The sequence below is a fragment of the Tripterygium wilfordii genome, chromosome 16 (genome assembly GCF_013401445.1).
Source record: "Tripterygium wilfordii isolate XIE 37 chromosome 16, ASM1340144v1, whole genome shotgun sequence".
Taxonomy (NCBI): Eukaryota; Viridiplantae; Streptophyta; class Magnoliopsida; order Celastrales; family Celastraceae; genus Tripterygium; species Tripterygium wilfordii.
This window is the reverse complement of record NC_052247.1, coordinates 511,444-525,065: the sequence shown is the minus strand read 5'-3', so window position 1 is coordinate 525,065 and position 13,622 is coordinate 511,444. Positions and strand designations below refer to the sequence as shown.

Sequence of the window (13,622 nt, the reverse complement as noted above, 5' to 3'; positions counted from 1 at the left end):
GTAAAGGAAAAGGAGTCCTCAAAAGAGAAAAGCAGTTGGTTCTGTGATTGTTCAACCCCCTGTGTGAATGAATGTATTTTGTAGAAAGCAATACATTCTCAGAAGGCCTACCAAAGAAGAGAAGTAGAGAAAAAAGAAACACTTGCAACATTTCCTTAGAATAATCATGCAAACCAATAACTTGGTAAAGAATATATTAATATAAAGCATTCTTAAGTTAAGCGCACCCCACTTTCATAACCAACACAGTATGTGGCAACTATGATCTCACAGCAAAACCAAAGGCTGTAACAAGGGGTTTACAGGGTAACCCAAAACAGTAGCTCCTTCAAACATTCACCTCAAAGGGTCGTCACAGGCATTACTGAACAACAAGTCATAGTCAAGTCAAACCGGAAATAACTTCGCATTCTTCTGGATGTATATTAGTGACAGAACTCTGATACCTTCTACACTTGTTTGTAGAAGAGGACATAAGCTTGGTCATGCAATACCTTATTGGTTCCAACTGAAGAAACAGATGCATCATCAAAGCGTAGCCACTGACCATTAGGATTACGGGCATCAGCAGTGTAATGGCCCTTTGAGGGCTCTCTTCCATGGTGGGTTATCGTGGCAACAAGTTCATATTTGCGGCCCTATAAAAACAAGGCATAACAAATTGATTGGTCAACAACAGTCACCCTGAAATGTAAATTTCATCTTTACATTTAGTTGAGAAAATTGAACCTAAACCAAGAGATATGAAAAGAGAGAGCATTCCTAGCTTTTCATTTGACCAAGGAACTCTTAGTTAAACTAGGATCACCTCTGACAGTCTAGCTCCAGAAGAATTAATGTATCACAAAAGGGATTAACTTCCATTGTAAATCTTCTACGGAAAAAGTAAATCCAGCATGTATACTTTAAAAATTTCAATGTTGTGCATAAACAACGTGCATTAACTTCCATATAGTTTTCATCTTTTACAGAAAACAACCGGCAATGGTAATAGTGGAGAAGTAAATTCAACTAACATAAAGGATAGCAAATGGGATTAAGAGGATGTTGAGAGAAAGATGCAAGTCGAACCAGGCAAAGCGGATCATCCAAAAATAACGTGATCATATTTCCAGTATTCATAACCCAAAAAGCAGCACAAGCACATAAACTTAACCACACATGTTACAAACACATCAATGAATGAACTGATAGAAGTTGAGGTAAATTGAGAGTGTTACCTCAGTAGATGGAGAAGCAAGCAGTTCCCGACCCAACACCAATTCAAGAGGAAAGCGAACAGGCTTATGCAACTTGGTGCTACCTTGGCTTCCATAACTAAAGCGCATCACGTGCAGGATCATAATCTTTGAAAGCTTCTGAATCTTAACAGATTTTCGGGCAGACACAACACCAGCCTGCAAGCAATTTCATGTTAGACACTCCTACTTTTGCAAGTATGAGACATATATTCTATCTTCAAAATATGCATAGAAATAGAAGTTTGGTAATGCCGTAATGTTGCTTCTATGTTTTCACATGTTTTATTCTCACAAACACCAGAAGCCAAAAAACACTAACAGTGATCCTTGTCCAAGCGCATTAGCATGCCAAGAATAGAATCATTGCAAGCAGATGAGCACTTTGAGAAGGACCATAATCAAACTAGGACTGGACTTGGAAGGGAATATTTGCAGAGTTTACAGGCAGCATCACCCTACTGAGCCCATAAAATTGAGGAGAGAAGGAAGCGGAAGTCAGGTTAATTTGGCACTGATTATAAGATCTTTCACGTACTCATTCAAGAATACAGTTTTCAAACAAACAATAAAGTGAATTAAGAATAATAGTGCAAATGAACAAATTCTCTAATTTCTTTTCAACAATAATGTTACACACACAAGACAAGATAACATTTATACAGGTTTCAGGAGAGCCTTGGAGAAGAATCCATCTTTATACTTTTGCAGAATTATCTCAAGTAAAACAGCATGCTTCAATTCATAAGCCACAATATCCAAGCCACTCCACCACTTGTGGAAAAATGAGATGCTACCACAGAACAAAATGACAGCAAAGAAAGATTAAAACAATTAAGTAAAAGAAAAAGGATATCTACCTTTCCCGTCGATGTTCGGTACCCTTCCAGGGTTTCTGGTGCAGAAAACAAACGAAGGGCATCTTCAATAGTACGAACAGCTTCCGGATAAATATCAAGGTGAAGCAAGAGATAGGGTTGGACAGTTGCAGAAGCTTTGTTTCCTGTTCCACAGAAGAATGGGAATGGAGGTTATTAATACTGGACCAAACCAAGACACATTTCTATACTGCATAACTGGCACAAAAAAATACATGCACAATACAGAAGTTCATATACAAAACAATTTTAACGCAAAACTAATTATCCTACCCTGCCGAGAGCATGAGGAAAAGCAATTAAGTTGAATCAAGTCTTATACAACCAAATCTGAATACGTATAACTACTGTAACCAAAACACTGAAGCTGTATTTACGAGCTAATAATAACATTCTCCCCACCTCTCGCCTTCACCACACTTCTTAATTGTCCTCCAAAAATATCGCTCAGCTCGGAGGGAATGAAGCTTTGACTTCTTGTCACTGCAGACTTGTTCTTTGGGCCAACTGTCTCCCACTCATCATCTTCAGATGAAGAAACAAGAGATGACTTGGACCCCTGAATGCCTGAAGACTGTCCATCAAGCTTAAGCAATTCATCATGCATCTGATCCATTAAAAAACTCAGAAACTCCTGAGCATCTTCCTGCCTGGAAAGATAGCAACGTCAGACACAATTCAGCATACAAGGCATTGAAACAGGAATCTCATATTGATGGTGTAGAACATGGTGCAGCAAGATGAATCAACACAGTGATATTCCAGCCCAGCCCTACACCAAAAGTTCACAAAAAACCTCTCCCTCCATGTAAATATGTTCACATTTCCATCTGATATTATTCCTATCACACATAGATGAATCTTTGCTAGATCATGAACTATGAGTGTCACACACATGCCATTAAAAAGTATGCACCACCCTTGAAGGACATACATTCTATTTTATTGATATGTAAAGCACATGCTACAGTTTAACATCTAAAGCACTAAAAGACCAAACCAAAGAGTCCAAGAACAGCCCAGAGTTTGGTTGGCCAAGGAAAATTGATATCCCTAACCAGCCCAACCCCCATAGCCATTTCTAGGCTTTATAAAACCAATAACAGAAAGAATAGCAGCAGCTTTTCTTGATTAACTTTAAAATAACTGTCCAGATATACAACAATCTTCTTTATTTTCTTTCCTCTAGATTCACAAAATTTATTCACAATCCACTTCAATCAGCCAACAAGTAACTGCTTGACAAATGTACTAGATGCAGGTCTGTCTCTTCCATTCCTGAAATTGGTATAAAAAGAACAAGAAAAAAAGATCTAAGACCTTTACCTTGGAATAGGTATTAAAGTTTTTGAAATTATATGATAAATATTAGGTTTTTCATATCATCATCCATAAAAGCTCGGAACCACCCCAGTATGGGAGATATAATCTGACAAGTGACGTAATTAAACTCAACTCCTTGATGATCTCGTACATGGAAAAGTATAAAATGATACTCATGAACACAACAGTGATAGGTAAAAAATCCAAGTCCTCTCAAGAGGAAAACTGCCAGAAGCTCTCATCAAACATGTGATTCAATATGAGTCTTATCAGATACATTCAAATATATACCCATTCCTTATTATCAATCTGAAAATAGTTACCCCAACAAAGATCTGAAACCAACCACATTGACATACAGATTGCATTTTAGAATTGGACAATGCTAGACCCCCAAAATTTGATCCCCAAAAGTCCCCCAAATCTATGTGGCATTAAAATAGCCATTGATTAAAAACACACATGTGGTCCACTTCACATCCAACACTCCACATTAAATGGGGGTCACTTTTTGGGGGTCTCAAGCATTATCCTTTAGAATTATCATCCTCTCTGTCAGGGAATTACAAATTGCATAGCACCAGCCTGAAACTATCTAAGGACCCTACAGATAATACAAAAAAAAAGGCTCATGTTGGGGAAAAACAAACCTTGGCCTGCCAGACATGCTATTTGGCACATCTGGGGTAAAACTTTTCAGCACAATTTCAAACATCGAGGGGCTAAACGGCCTGCCAGTCTCAAGAACAATCGAATCTTTCTTCTTTAAGCTTAAACCACTGGGGACATCAAAGTCAGAGATAAACTCTGCAAACGCTGCTAGCGTTGGGTATCCAACCTAAAGATTAGAGTCCAGCATGGCACATGTTACAAATATCAGTTTGTCACATTAACCTTTGCGCACAATAGTCAAATTGAGAACAGTTTAAATTTCGTCACTAGCAATTGTGTGTGCTAGAGATAACAAAATAAATACATGCCTTGGAATGAATGGATAACGAGAACCAACCTTAGGGACGTTATGAGCTCTAATTTCCTGCAAGAGCTCAACAAAAGGAGTGCAGGATAAGAGAGCCTGCAAAGTAGCATTAAGAAAGCATAGATTGCCAGAGTTGATTAAGCCACGAGGTAGTAAGTTTCTAACAGCCGCATCAAGCCCATTAGTCGCCTTCCAAACACCTTTTGCCAGAGGTACAGCTGAAACATCAGTTGTACCATTCTGATCGAGGTCCTTCATCTTCTCACCATCAAGAACATGAAATTTCGAGCTTTGAGAATGATTATGTTCACTACTCTCTCTCTGGGACGGGGACAAGGAATTTGAATCAAACCAGTCGCCAATGCCATCAGTGAGAGATTCGTGATCGCAATTATCAAGGTCCCCATTTATCTTCAGAGTTTCAAACGATCCAGGCAAGTGATCATTTTCTAAATCAGCGGTTCTCACTTTATCGTCTTCAATAAGTGCTTTTGTGGGTTCAAAATCAATCGTGTCATTTGCATGACCCAGCTGTTTCTTTGAATCACAATTCAAACCACTCAAAGATATTCCACTAGCAAAATCTAAAGAACCAAATTGCAGTTCTTTTTTTTCTACCGGCTTTTCATCATTACCAGATGGCGGCTTATGCTGCCACGACCTGGTTTCGTCTTCAGTGAATGACCCAAATAATAAAACCTGCTAGCACAAGAGGAGAGCCATGCATTAAAATACGACACAGAAGTAAATAAAAATACAGACCACAGGTCTCCACTTCATACACTCAACATCTGATTTATCCTGACAAATAATTTTATCATTCCAAGATTCCCAGTAAACTCAATCAGTACTCTCACTAATCCCTAGTTCCCTACGATGTTGATATACACAATACCTTGCGAGCTCAACCTATAATATTTAATAGCAACTCCACTTTATAAGCCACCAAACTATTTTATGAAAAAACCCACAAGACTCAATGCTCTCTATACACAGGCAAACAGCTCAAGTATAAAGCTATACAAAGGCCTTCAAGCTGTGTTGTTCGGAAAAAAACCCAAAAAAAAAAGACCTTGGAGACAATACACATTCGTCCATCCACCAGGGGAGCCAAACACAAGAAACACACCCAATTTCGAATTTACGATCACTAAACCTCACATAGGTAACAATTCGTCAGTCCAATACACAACCACATGAAAAAATATGAATTCTTCGAAATCACAAGTTGAAAATTTAAAAAAAAAATTAACAAAATTATGCAATTGGCCCAATCTTCTTTCATCCACAAAACACGTACAGCATTCATCCAAAAATAACTCAAAAGAACACAAATTTCAGAAGAACAAAGTTTCAGACATCAAGACCAGCAATGGAAGAAAAAAAACAACCCAGCCAAAAACATAATAACCCAATAACCCAAACGCCAGGAATTTTTTGCAAGAAAAACAACTATCTAATTGACCAACAAACAAAAGGCATTCAAACCCAGGAGAATTAAAACAAAAACAAAATTTTGAATAAAAAATCACCTTAGGATTACTCATGTTTCTTCGCTCCCAAACCCAGATAATTAAAGTTCAATTTTTTACGAAAAATATGAGAGAGACAATCAGAATCAGCAGCAGGAGGAGAAGGTATAGTGAAAAAGAAATCGAGATTTAGGGTTTGAGACCACCCTGAAGAAGGATACTGTGAGATTGAAGAAGACATGAAAAAGAGAGAGGCTGCAAAAGGGTCGCAGAGAGAGAGCATTTAACGAGCAAACCCTCTCTTGTTTCGAAATCTCTACCGGAAGGGAGCATAGATGGAGAGCAACTCAGATGACTAGGTTTAGGTATGTTATTGTTCGGTGTTCAAGGAGTAGGGTTTTGTTCTGAAATCAGAGGAGAGAGATGGAGAGTATATATGTCGTTTTACAGCTTAGGGTTGTCGTTTAGTTCGCAACAGTAATTTATCAACTTCTTAGAATATGCCTAAAATGACGTCGTTTTAAAGGTGGAAGTTCGCGAATTGAGAGCGCGCCCTCTTTCGCTTTCCCTAAACCCCTCACGAACCCTCTTGTTTCCCTTCGTTGCCAGCCATGGAAACCTGTTGAGGAATAAGAAACCCAGAGGAAGAGGGAGAAAAAAGATGCTTTATTTTCCTCACTGTGCTCACAGTCATCTGCGCAAGCTTTCCTTCTTGTCCCCGAACATTGCGCGTCTCGTGGGTTCCAAGCACTTGCTTAAAACTGCTCCTTTCAATGTCGTGGCTTTATTCCCTTCATCACACAACCGTAAACGCCATTTACCTGTTTTGTGTTCACATCCCAATGGAAAGTCCCAAAATCACTGTTATCTTCTCAAGAGCAATGGGTCCCCTTATTCCTCTCATGCGGCTGTCCCCAGACCAGGTAATTCAATTTTGGGTCTCTTTTATGAATAGATACTTATCTCGGCACATGTTATTTCTTTTCCTCCTAAATTTGGAGTATATGAGAGAAATTCTTCCATGTTTATCTTGTGTTTAGTCTGTCTTTATAGCCCAGAAGACAAGTGTGGATTTGTGAAATCAGGCACATATTCATCTGAGTGTAATTGCTTGCATATCGTATTTTCTGTTATCTTTTTAGTGTACATCAACGACCCAGAAGTAAAAAGAGCGAATTTGGATGCTTTGAAGCGGAAATTGGAAGAGATTGGCGTCAAAAACCTTGCATTGGCTACTGGGGAGAACTATCGCCTATTCTGCCCAATGGTAAACCATTTTGGGTCACTCTTGTAGTAGTTGTTGTTGGCTTTTTACTCTTCTGTCAGACACCTTTTGAAATGGAAGGATCATTTGTTTTCTGTATCCTGGTGGTTGATGTAAAATATGGTGAGGTTTAGGGTCCTTTTAAGCTGTTGGCAAATAAAAACTTTGTTTGAGTTAAATATTTGAATGTTTTGATTGACGTACATAACCTTTGAGCAGAGGGGTTGATTTCATCGAGTACATTCCTTTTATCTCCAATGCTTTGAGACTTTTGGTTCTTCTTTTTTTGTTATTTCAGTTTTGCTATCATGTCGCTCAGGGTTAAGGGTTGCGTACATCCTGCCTGTCTCCGACCCCCCACCCATTGTGGAAGCCTTGTACACGGGAATTGTTTACCCTTTCTACCAGTTTTGCTATCATGCTAAATTTATACTCATTATATCATTGTTTTGGCATGATAGTGCAAACGTGGTGATTCAGAGGAGAAAAGCTTTTCTCTTTCCATTGATAGAGATGGGTATGCTACTCTACTCTTTCTTGAGTTATCTTGCGCTTTCCCTCTCTGAAACTATTGCTAACACCATATGTTTTGGATCTGTTGAGAAATTAGGGGATATGCCTTGTGGTCGTGTTTTCGAGCAAAGCGCGGGTTTAGGGGTGGCATGAGGGTGAGATGATTTACTGCCTGATTCGATTTGAAGAGAGTCTCTATGCTTAATTCCCTCGTTTCCTCCCTTTGTTGCAGGCCTTTGCAGATAGCAAGTCATCATATAGCACCTCAAATCAACATACCCAAGTAAAGCCCATTACGGAAGTCACGGTACAGAGCCTGCAACTAGAACCACTTTCAAATGAGGTGATTTAATTTCACTCTTTTCTCTCCATGTACCTGTTTGTTTTAGGATGATGCTGCCTTGGATTGAGTATGGCCTTTCTGAACCTTCTGAGCAGCCATGATGGTTCTAGGCTCCGCTAAGTCTTACGTTCTTATGCGATACTGTTGTTGCTGGCACCAAGGGTAGTCCCTTCAACTCCATTTTTGGTCACCCTCACAAGAGATGTGATAACCTTTTAAGGCTTTCCACTGCTTATTGAGTTTCTGGTCATTGCTCTGAACAATCATCTTCAATTTCTAGGATGGTCATGTAGGTTTATGTCTGATGGTTCGAGGATCCTTTAGCTTTTAGGATTTTATCTATGGAGCATAACTGAAATACAACATTTTCTAGGTCTTTCTCTGCCTTGCCAGTGACTGCTCAGTGTTTTGGAATGTATTATAGGCAGATACTATATAGCTTATTTTCAAGCCTGTTTCGTTGGTCATATGGCCATCACTTGGTTATACTAGCAAGAGCTGTCAGAGTTATTTAATTGCTCCCTATCTCCGGTAATTGGTTGCTTTAAGTCGCAGAAGTCAGAACACATATTTTTCTATGTTGAAAAAAGCATGATGGTGTAGATTTTTTTCATTAAAGAAAGGGTCGGTAAATTGCTTAATTTTGGATATCCGCCCCTAGTAAGCTGTCTGGGGTGTTGTTTAAGCTCAATCAAGCTTTTCTTATTCTCTTTCTTGTAGCAATCTCTCCTTCCCCGGTTCTTCTAGCTTGTGCACATCCAAGATCTTTTTTCTCATCTTGTGAAACGGAAGTGGTTGAAGCCTAAACTTCTTTATCCAATGAGACTAATGTGTATTTCTATATATAATCCGATCATATGTTGTATTGAGCCTGTCACACACTAGACAGTAGTAAAAAAAATTCAAAAAATGGAACGTGATATTCTTTAAGACTGGGGCAGGAAAAAAGTTATATTTGTTCTTCTAATTTTCCTTTTCTGTCCAACTGATCATTTGATCATGGGACATCTTCATTGACTGAATGCCTATTTTGGCTACTGAATTTTTCACAATTGATTTTCATTTGGGGAAAAAAAAATTCACAACTGAATTTGTGCTCTAGCATTTTTGTTCTTAAAATGAATATTTGCTTGCACGAAAATAAAAGTTTTTATTGTGCTGGATTTTGATGCTCTTAGACAGCTTCCTGGCATTTGTTGTTTCTGTATTTTGCATGTAACTTTTTTTAACCTTATATTGCCTTGTTTCAGCTAGTTGGTTATTTTGATGAGCGACAACTGGCAAATCTGTTGCAATCTTGTATAGACAGAAAGACCCGTTTAGTTGGCAAGATCCTCCACGCCTACATCCTCCGCAATGGTTTCTTCACCGACACCTTCCTCTGTAATCGGCTTATTGAGTTCTACTCCAAATGCAATAACACTGAATCTGCTCATCACGTGTTTGATAGAATGCCCCAAAAGAACATTTACTCTTGGAATGCTATCTTGTGTGCGTTCTGTAAAGCTGGGAACTTAGATTATGCTTATGAATTGTTTGATCGAATGCCTGAGAGGAATGCTGTCTCCTGCAATAACTTGATTAGTGCCTTAGTACATGGTGGGTTCAAAGGAAAAGCCTTGGATGCATATGATACGATGATTTCAGAAGGCTTGATACCTACCCATTTCACGTTGGCTAGTGTTTTGAGTGCATGTGGTGTTGCATTGGATGTGGGTCGCGGTAGGAGATGCCATGGTATTTCTATTAAGATAGGTATTGATATGAATTTGTATGTGGGCAATGCTTTGTTGAGTATGTATGCCAAGTGTGGACTGATGAGGGATGCAATTCAAGTATTTGAGGGGATGGGGGACCCTAATGAGGTTACATTTACTGCAATGATGGCTGGGTTGGCACATACAGACAAAGTTGTTGAGGCTTTGGAGATGTTTAGGTTGATGTGTAGGAAAGGGATTCCCCTTGATTCTGTTTCCTTTTCAAGTATTTTAGGCGTTTGTGCTAGAGGATTATGTGGGGAATCGGATGTTTATCATGGTAGCGAAGGGGTTTTGTGTTATGTGCTTGGGCAACAGGTTCATGGTCTTACTATTAGAACTGGATTCGAGAGTGATCCTCATCTGGGTAATTCTTTGCTTGATATGTATGCAAAGCGTGGGGACATGGATAATGCTGAGTTAATTTTTAATAATCTTCCTCAAGTTAGTGTTGTTTCTTGGAATATTATGATAGCTGGATATGGACAGAAATACCAAGGTGAGAAAGCATTGCAGTGTATGCATAGAATGCAGTACTGTGGTGTTGAACCAGATGAAGTGACTTATATCAATACACTCGCAGCATGTATCAGATCTGGGGATATTGGAAGTGGACGTGAATTGTTTGATAGCATGTCATGCCAGAATGTTAGTTCGTGGAACACTATGTTATCTGGATATTTCCAGAATGGGAACCACAAGGAAGCAATAAATCTGTTCAGGCAGATGCAGTTTCGAAAGATGCAACCTGACCGAACTACTTTGGCTATTATTCTCAGTTCTTGTGCTGCGCTGGGGCTACAGGAGGCAGGAAAACAGGTCCATGCTGCCTCAGTAAAGGCTGCCTTTCATACCGATGTCTACGTCGCTAGTGGACTTATTAGCATGTATTCAAAGTGTGGGAAGACCGGAAATTCAGAGCGTATTTTTTACTCATTGCCTGAAATTGACATCGTATGCTGGAATTCCATTATTTCCGGTTTTTCAGCTAATTCACAAGATAAGGAAGCTTTCATTCTCTTCAAACAGATGCAACAAAAGGGGATCTCGCCTAGTCAGTTCTCTTATTCTACTGTACTGAGTTGCTGTTCAAAGCTGTCTTCTTCTTTTCAAGGGAGACAAGTTCATGCCATGGTAATAAAAGATGGATTTATGGCTGAGGTCTTTGTAGGGACTTCTCTTATTGATATGTATTGTAAATGTGGTGATGTAGATGCAGCCCGGCGTTTTCTAGAAATGATGCCTTGTAAAAATATAGTTACTTGGAATGAAATGATACATGGGTTTGCACAGAATGGACGAGGGGAAGATGCTGTTTGCCTTTACAAAGAAATGATTGGCTCAGGTGTGAAACCTGATGATATAACCTTCGTCGCAGTTCTGACTGCTTGTAGCCATTCAGGAATGGTTGATGCAGCAGTTGAGATATTTAATTCTATGCATCAAGAATACGAGATGGAGCCGGCTTTAGAGCATTATACTTGCGTCATTGATTGTCTCAGCCGAGCTGGGCGGTTTCATGAAGCTGAAGTGCTCATAGATAAGATGCCATATAAAGATGATCCAGTTTTGTGGGAGGTTCTGCTTAGTTCTTGTAGAGTTCACGCTAATGTTGGCTTAGCAGAAAGAGCGGCAGAGGAACTCTTCCGCCTGGACCCTCAAAGCTCAGTCCCCTATGTTCTTCTTGCGAATTTATATACTTCTTCTGGAAGATGGGATGATGCAAGAGTCGTTAGAGAATTAATGAGTGATAGAAATGTAGTTAAAGATCCGGGTTATAGCTGGGTCGAATACCAAACTGGGATTCAATCCGTTTCGATGGATGATAAAATAAACATGGTTGATGATGATGTTGATGAGCGCTGCTGGGGGAGCTGACCGAGAAGGCTGCGTACACTTTCTGTGGAAACACCAAGTGTAGAGATTTTTCTGCAGGGAGCCTTGCCGCCTTCGATAGTAGAAGATCAAAGATGATTGAGAAAGCACACGAGCTGGGGAAGCTGATTCTTGGTGGGAGTAAGACAAACACTGCTGAAAGTGTGAAGAGCCTTGTAGCGCATCCAAGACAGGTTGCTGTACTTGAACTTGTTAAGTTGCATGATTTTTTGCTCTTGTTTCCCATATCACTGATAAGCATTTTGGTCTAACAGCCACACAATTGGATTGGAGGTCCTCCTAATTTGTACGATATTAATTTAGTGGCAGTGCTCACTTCATAAACAAATGTGACAATGGGATCGTGATTCATCGAAACAGAGATCCACAAGCTCGGCCTGTGGATCACGTACAGGTGGGAGTATTATTGACAAATTAGTCCACGTTTCACTAATTGCTTTCATTTTTGGATGCTAAGGATTTGTAAGCTTTAAAAATTACTTGCACATGGATATCTACTTCAACTCAATCCGCTTGGGCATGCCACTCGCTACACTTATTGTCCTGTTTGTGTCATTGCTATTGCACTTGACCTAGATAGACTTAAAATTGCAGGTTTGTGTGCAGAAGGTACAGAATAAGGTTGCAGGAACTATAGGCGGAGCCTTCTTGTCGGTACAATAGGTAGGAGAAACTCAGGCTTCATCCTTGTCTTATTTTTGATTTCTCAATTCACATCAGAGAACTATCAGGGGCTTCATCTAGAGTATATGGACCATATGAAAGGTGTTATTTGTCTTGAGATCCAAAACCATTATTGATATTTTCTTTCCAGTCAGTCATCTTATGGAACAAATGTTGATGGTGAACTTTTTTACATCCACTCTGGCAGGGCAACTGGTGATTACATGGATATTGGTGAGGAACCAACAAGAAGAAAATAGGTAAATTTTGCATTTTACTATTCATTACCACAAGGATGTATAAAATTTGGACAGGTGAAAGTTGTTGTAAAAATTTTCCAAAGTCATTTGCTTTATAAACATGTTTGTTTTTGTATTCAATTTTTTTTTTCTTTCAAGGCATGTTGATATACAAACAAAAGGGTTATAAAGATGCAGTTCGTAGAAGGATTTCCCACAATACTAGGCAATCTAGAACAGTTTGCCCAAATGAAAACACACCCACCACCTATTGAAGAGGTGTCAAATGGGCCGTTGGCCTGGAATGACCCATTGACCTCGGCAAATGACCCATGCTAGGCTCGGCCTGGCGGGACATATGATAAAATTGCTCAAATGCCATGATGAATTTCAGATTGTTAGAAGAATATGGAAGTCATCTTTTTCTTGATACGGATATTGTTGTGCGTAATGGACCCAATGTCAAGACTAATGGGGTAAAATAATAAAATGGTAAAAATAATTGTCCTAAATTGTCAACCCACTCATATCGATACGTTTTGAGTTGTCTGGTTCCCGTTGATATAACATTGGTCTTATGGGTTATTCGGTTCTCATAGGTACATCGGACCCACATGACTTTGTTTCTCCCTTGGATCTTCTCATTTAATGGTGTTTGAGCTCAAGGGAAAAAAGCATTGTTGAATGTGAAGGGAAGAGCTTGTCCTTATATATAAGGATTTGTCCCCACATCTTATCGATGTGGGATTTAACACTTCCCCTCATGGGCTAAGTTATGTCAGATCCAGCAAGTGGAGTAAAGGTCATGTCTAATTGGATTGAATTGTCTCGATATCATATTGTAAATCCATACACACCAATAAGATTTTTTCGCTTGGGCTTTAGTATCATTAAGTGAGAAGGTTCAAGAGAAAAAAAAAAGTCGTGCGGATCTAATTTATTCACAGGAACCGAACAACCCAAATTGAATAAAATTGTTGGTATGAGTGGGTTGAGAGTTTACAACAAGAACGGACACAAAAAAATGAAGCCTTATGATCAAACCCATATCTTTTTA

General features: G+C 39.2%; 2 protein-coding genes across 4 annotated transcripts; one reads left to right on the top strand and one right to left on the bottom strand.

Annotated features, from left to right (window-relative positions):
* Positions 1 to 158: 158 nt before the first annotated feature.
* LOC119980866 (ubiquitin carboxyl-terminal hydrolase 24-like) lies at positions 159 to 6,257 on the bottom strand. Its single transcript, XM_038823685.1, has 7 exons — positions 5,951 to 6,257; positions 4,449 to 5,117; positions 4,090 to 4,277; positions 2,519 to 2,766; positions 2,099 to 2,241; positions 1,221 to 1,397; positions 159 to 638 (listed from the first exon to the last, which is right to left on the bottom strand). The coding sequence occupies exons 1-7, from the start codon at positions 5,963 to 5,965 to the stop codon at positions 450 to 452; spliced, it is 1,629 nt and encodes a 542-aa protein (XP_038679613.1). The 5' UTR covers positions 5,966 to 6,257; the 3' UTR covers positions 159 to 449.
* A 164-nt stretch (positions 6,258 to 6,421) lies between these two features.
* Positions 6,422 to 12,706, top strand: LOC119980865 (pentatricopeptide repeat-containing protein At4g20770). 3 transcript variants are annotated; one of them, XM_038823682.1, is made up of 9 exons: positions 6,422 to 6,813; positions 7,033 to 7,157; positions 7,616 to 7,671; positions 7,765 to 7,822; positions 7,900 to 8,010; positions 9,261 to 11,836; positions 11,918 to 12,057; positions 12,258 to 12,326; positions 12,535 to 12,706. In XM_038823682.1, the coding sequence occupies exons 1-6, from the start codon at positions 6,552 to 6,554 to the stop codon at positions 11,643 to 11,645; spliced, it is 2,997 nt and encodes a 998-aa protein (XP_038679610.1). In that variant the 5' UTR covers positions 6,422 to 6,551; the 3' UTR covers positions 11,646 to 11,836; positions 11,918 to 12,057; positions 12,258 to 12,326; positions 12,535 to 12,706. The 3 variants fall into 3 exon arrangements, with proteins under 3 accessions (XP_038679610.1, XP_038679611.1, XP_038679612.1); XM_038823683.1 differs by having other exon boundaries at positions 12,258 to 12,428; XM_038823684.1 differs by lacking the exon at positions 6,422 to 6,813 and having other exon boundaries at positions 7,031 to 7,157; positions 7,453 to 7,671.
* Positions 12,707 to 13,622: the final 916 nt, after the last annotated feature.

Bases quoted from the DNA above. Each gene is read 5' to 3' on its own strand.
- LOC119980866 (XM_038823685.1), bottom strand. The intron at 2,242-2,518 runs GTGGGGAGAATG...TCTGTGGAACAG, and splicing joins AAGTGTGGTGAAGGCGAGAG to GAAACAAAGCTTCTGCAACT. The intron at 1,398-2,098 runs GTAGATATCCTT...AATTGCTTGCAG, and splicing joins ACCGAACATCGACGGGAAAG to GCTGGTGTTGTGTCTGCCCG.
- LOC119980865 (XM_038823682.1), top strand. From the start codon at position 6,552: ATGCTTTATTTTCCTCACTGTGCTCACAGTCATCTGCGCAAGCTTTCC. The intron at 6,814-7,032 runs GTAATTCAATTT...TTATCTTTTTAG, and splicing joins TGCGGCTGTCCCCAGACCAG to TGTACATCAACGACCCAGAA. The intron at 7,823-7,899 runs GTGAGATGATTT...CCTTTGTTGCAG, and splicing joins GGTTTAGGGGTGGCATGAGG to GCCTTTGCAGATAGCAAGTC.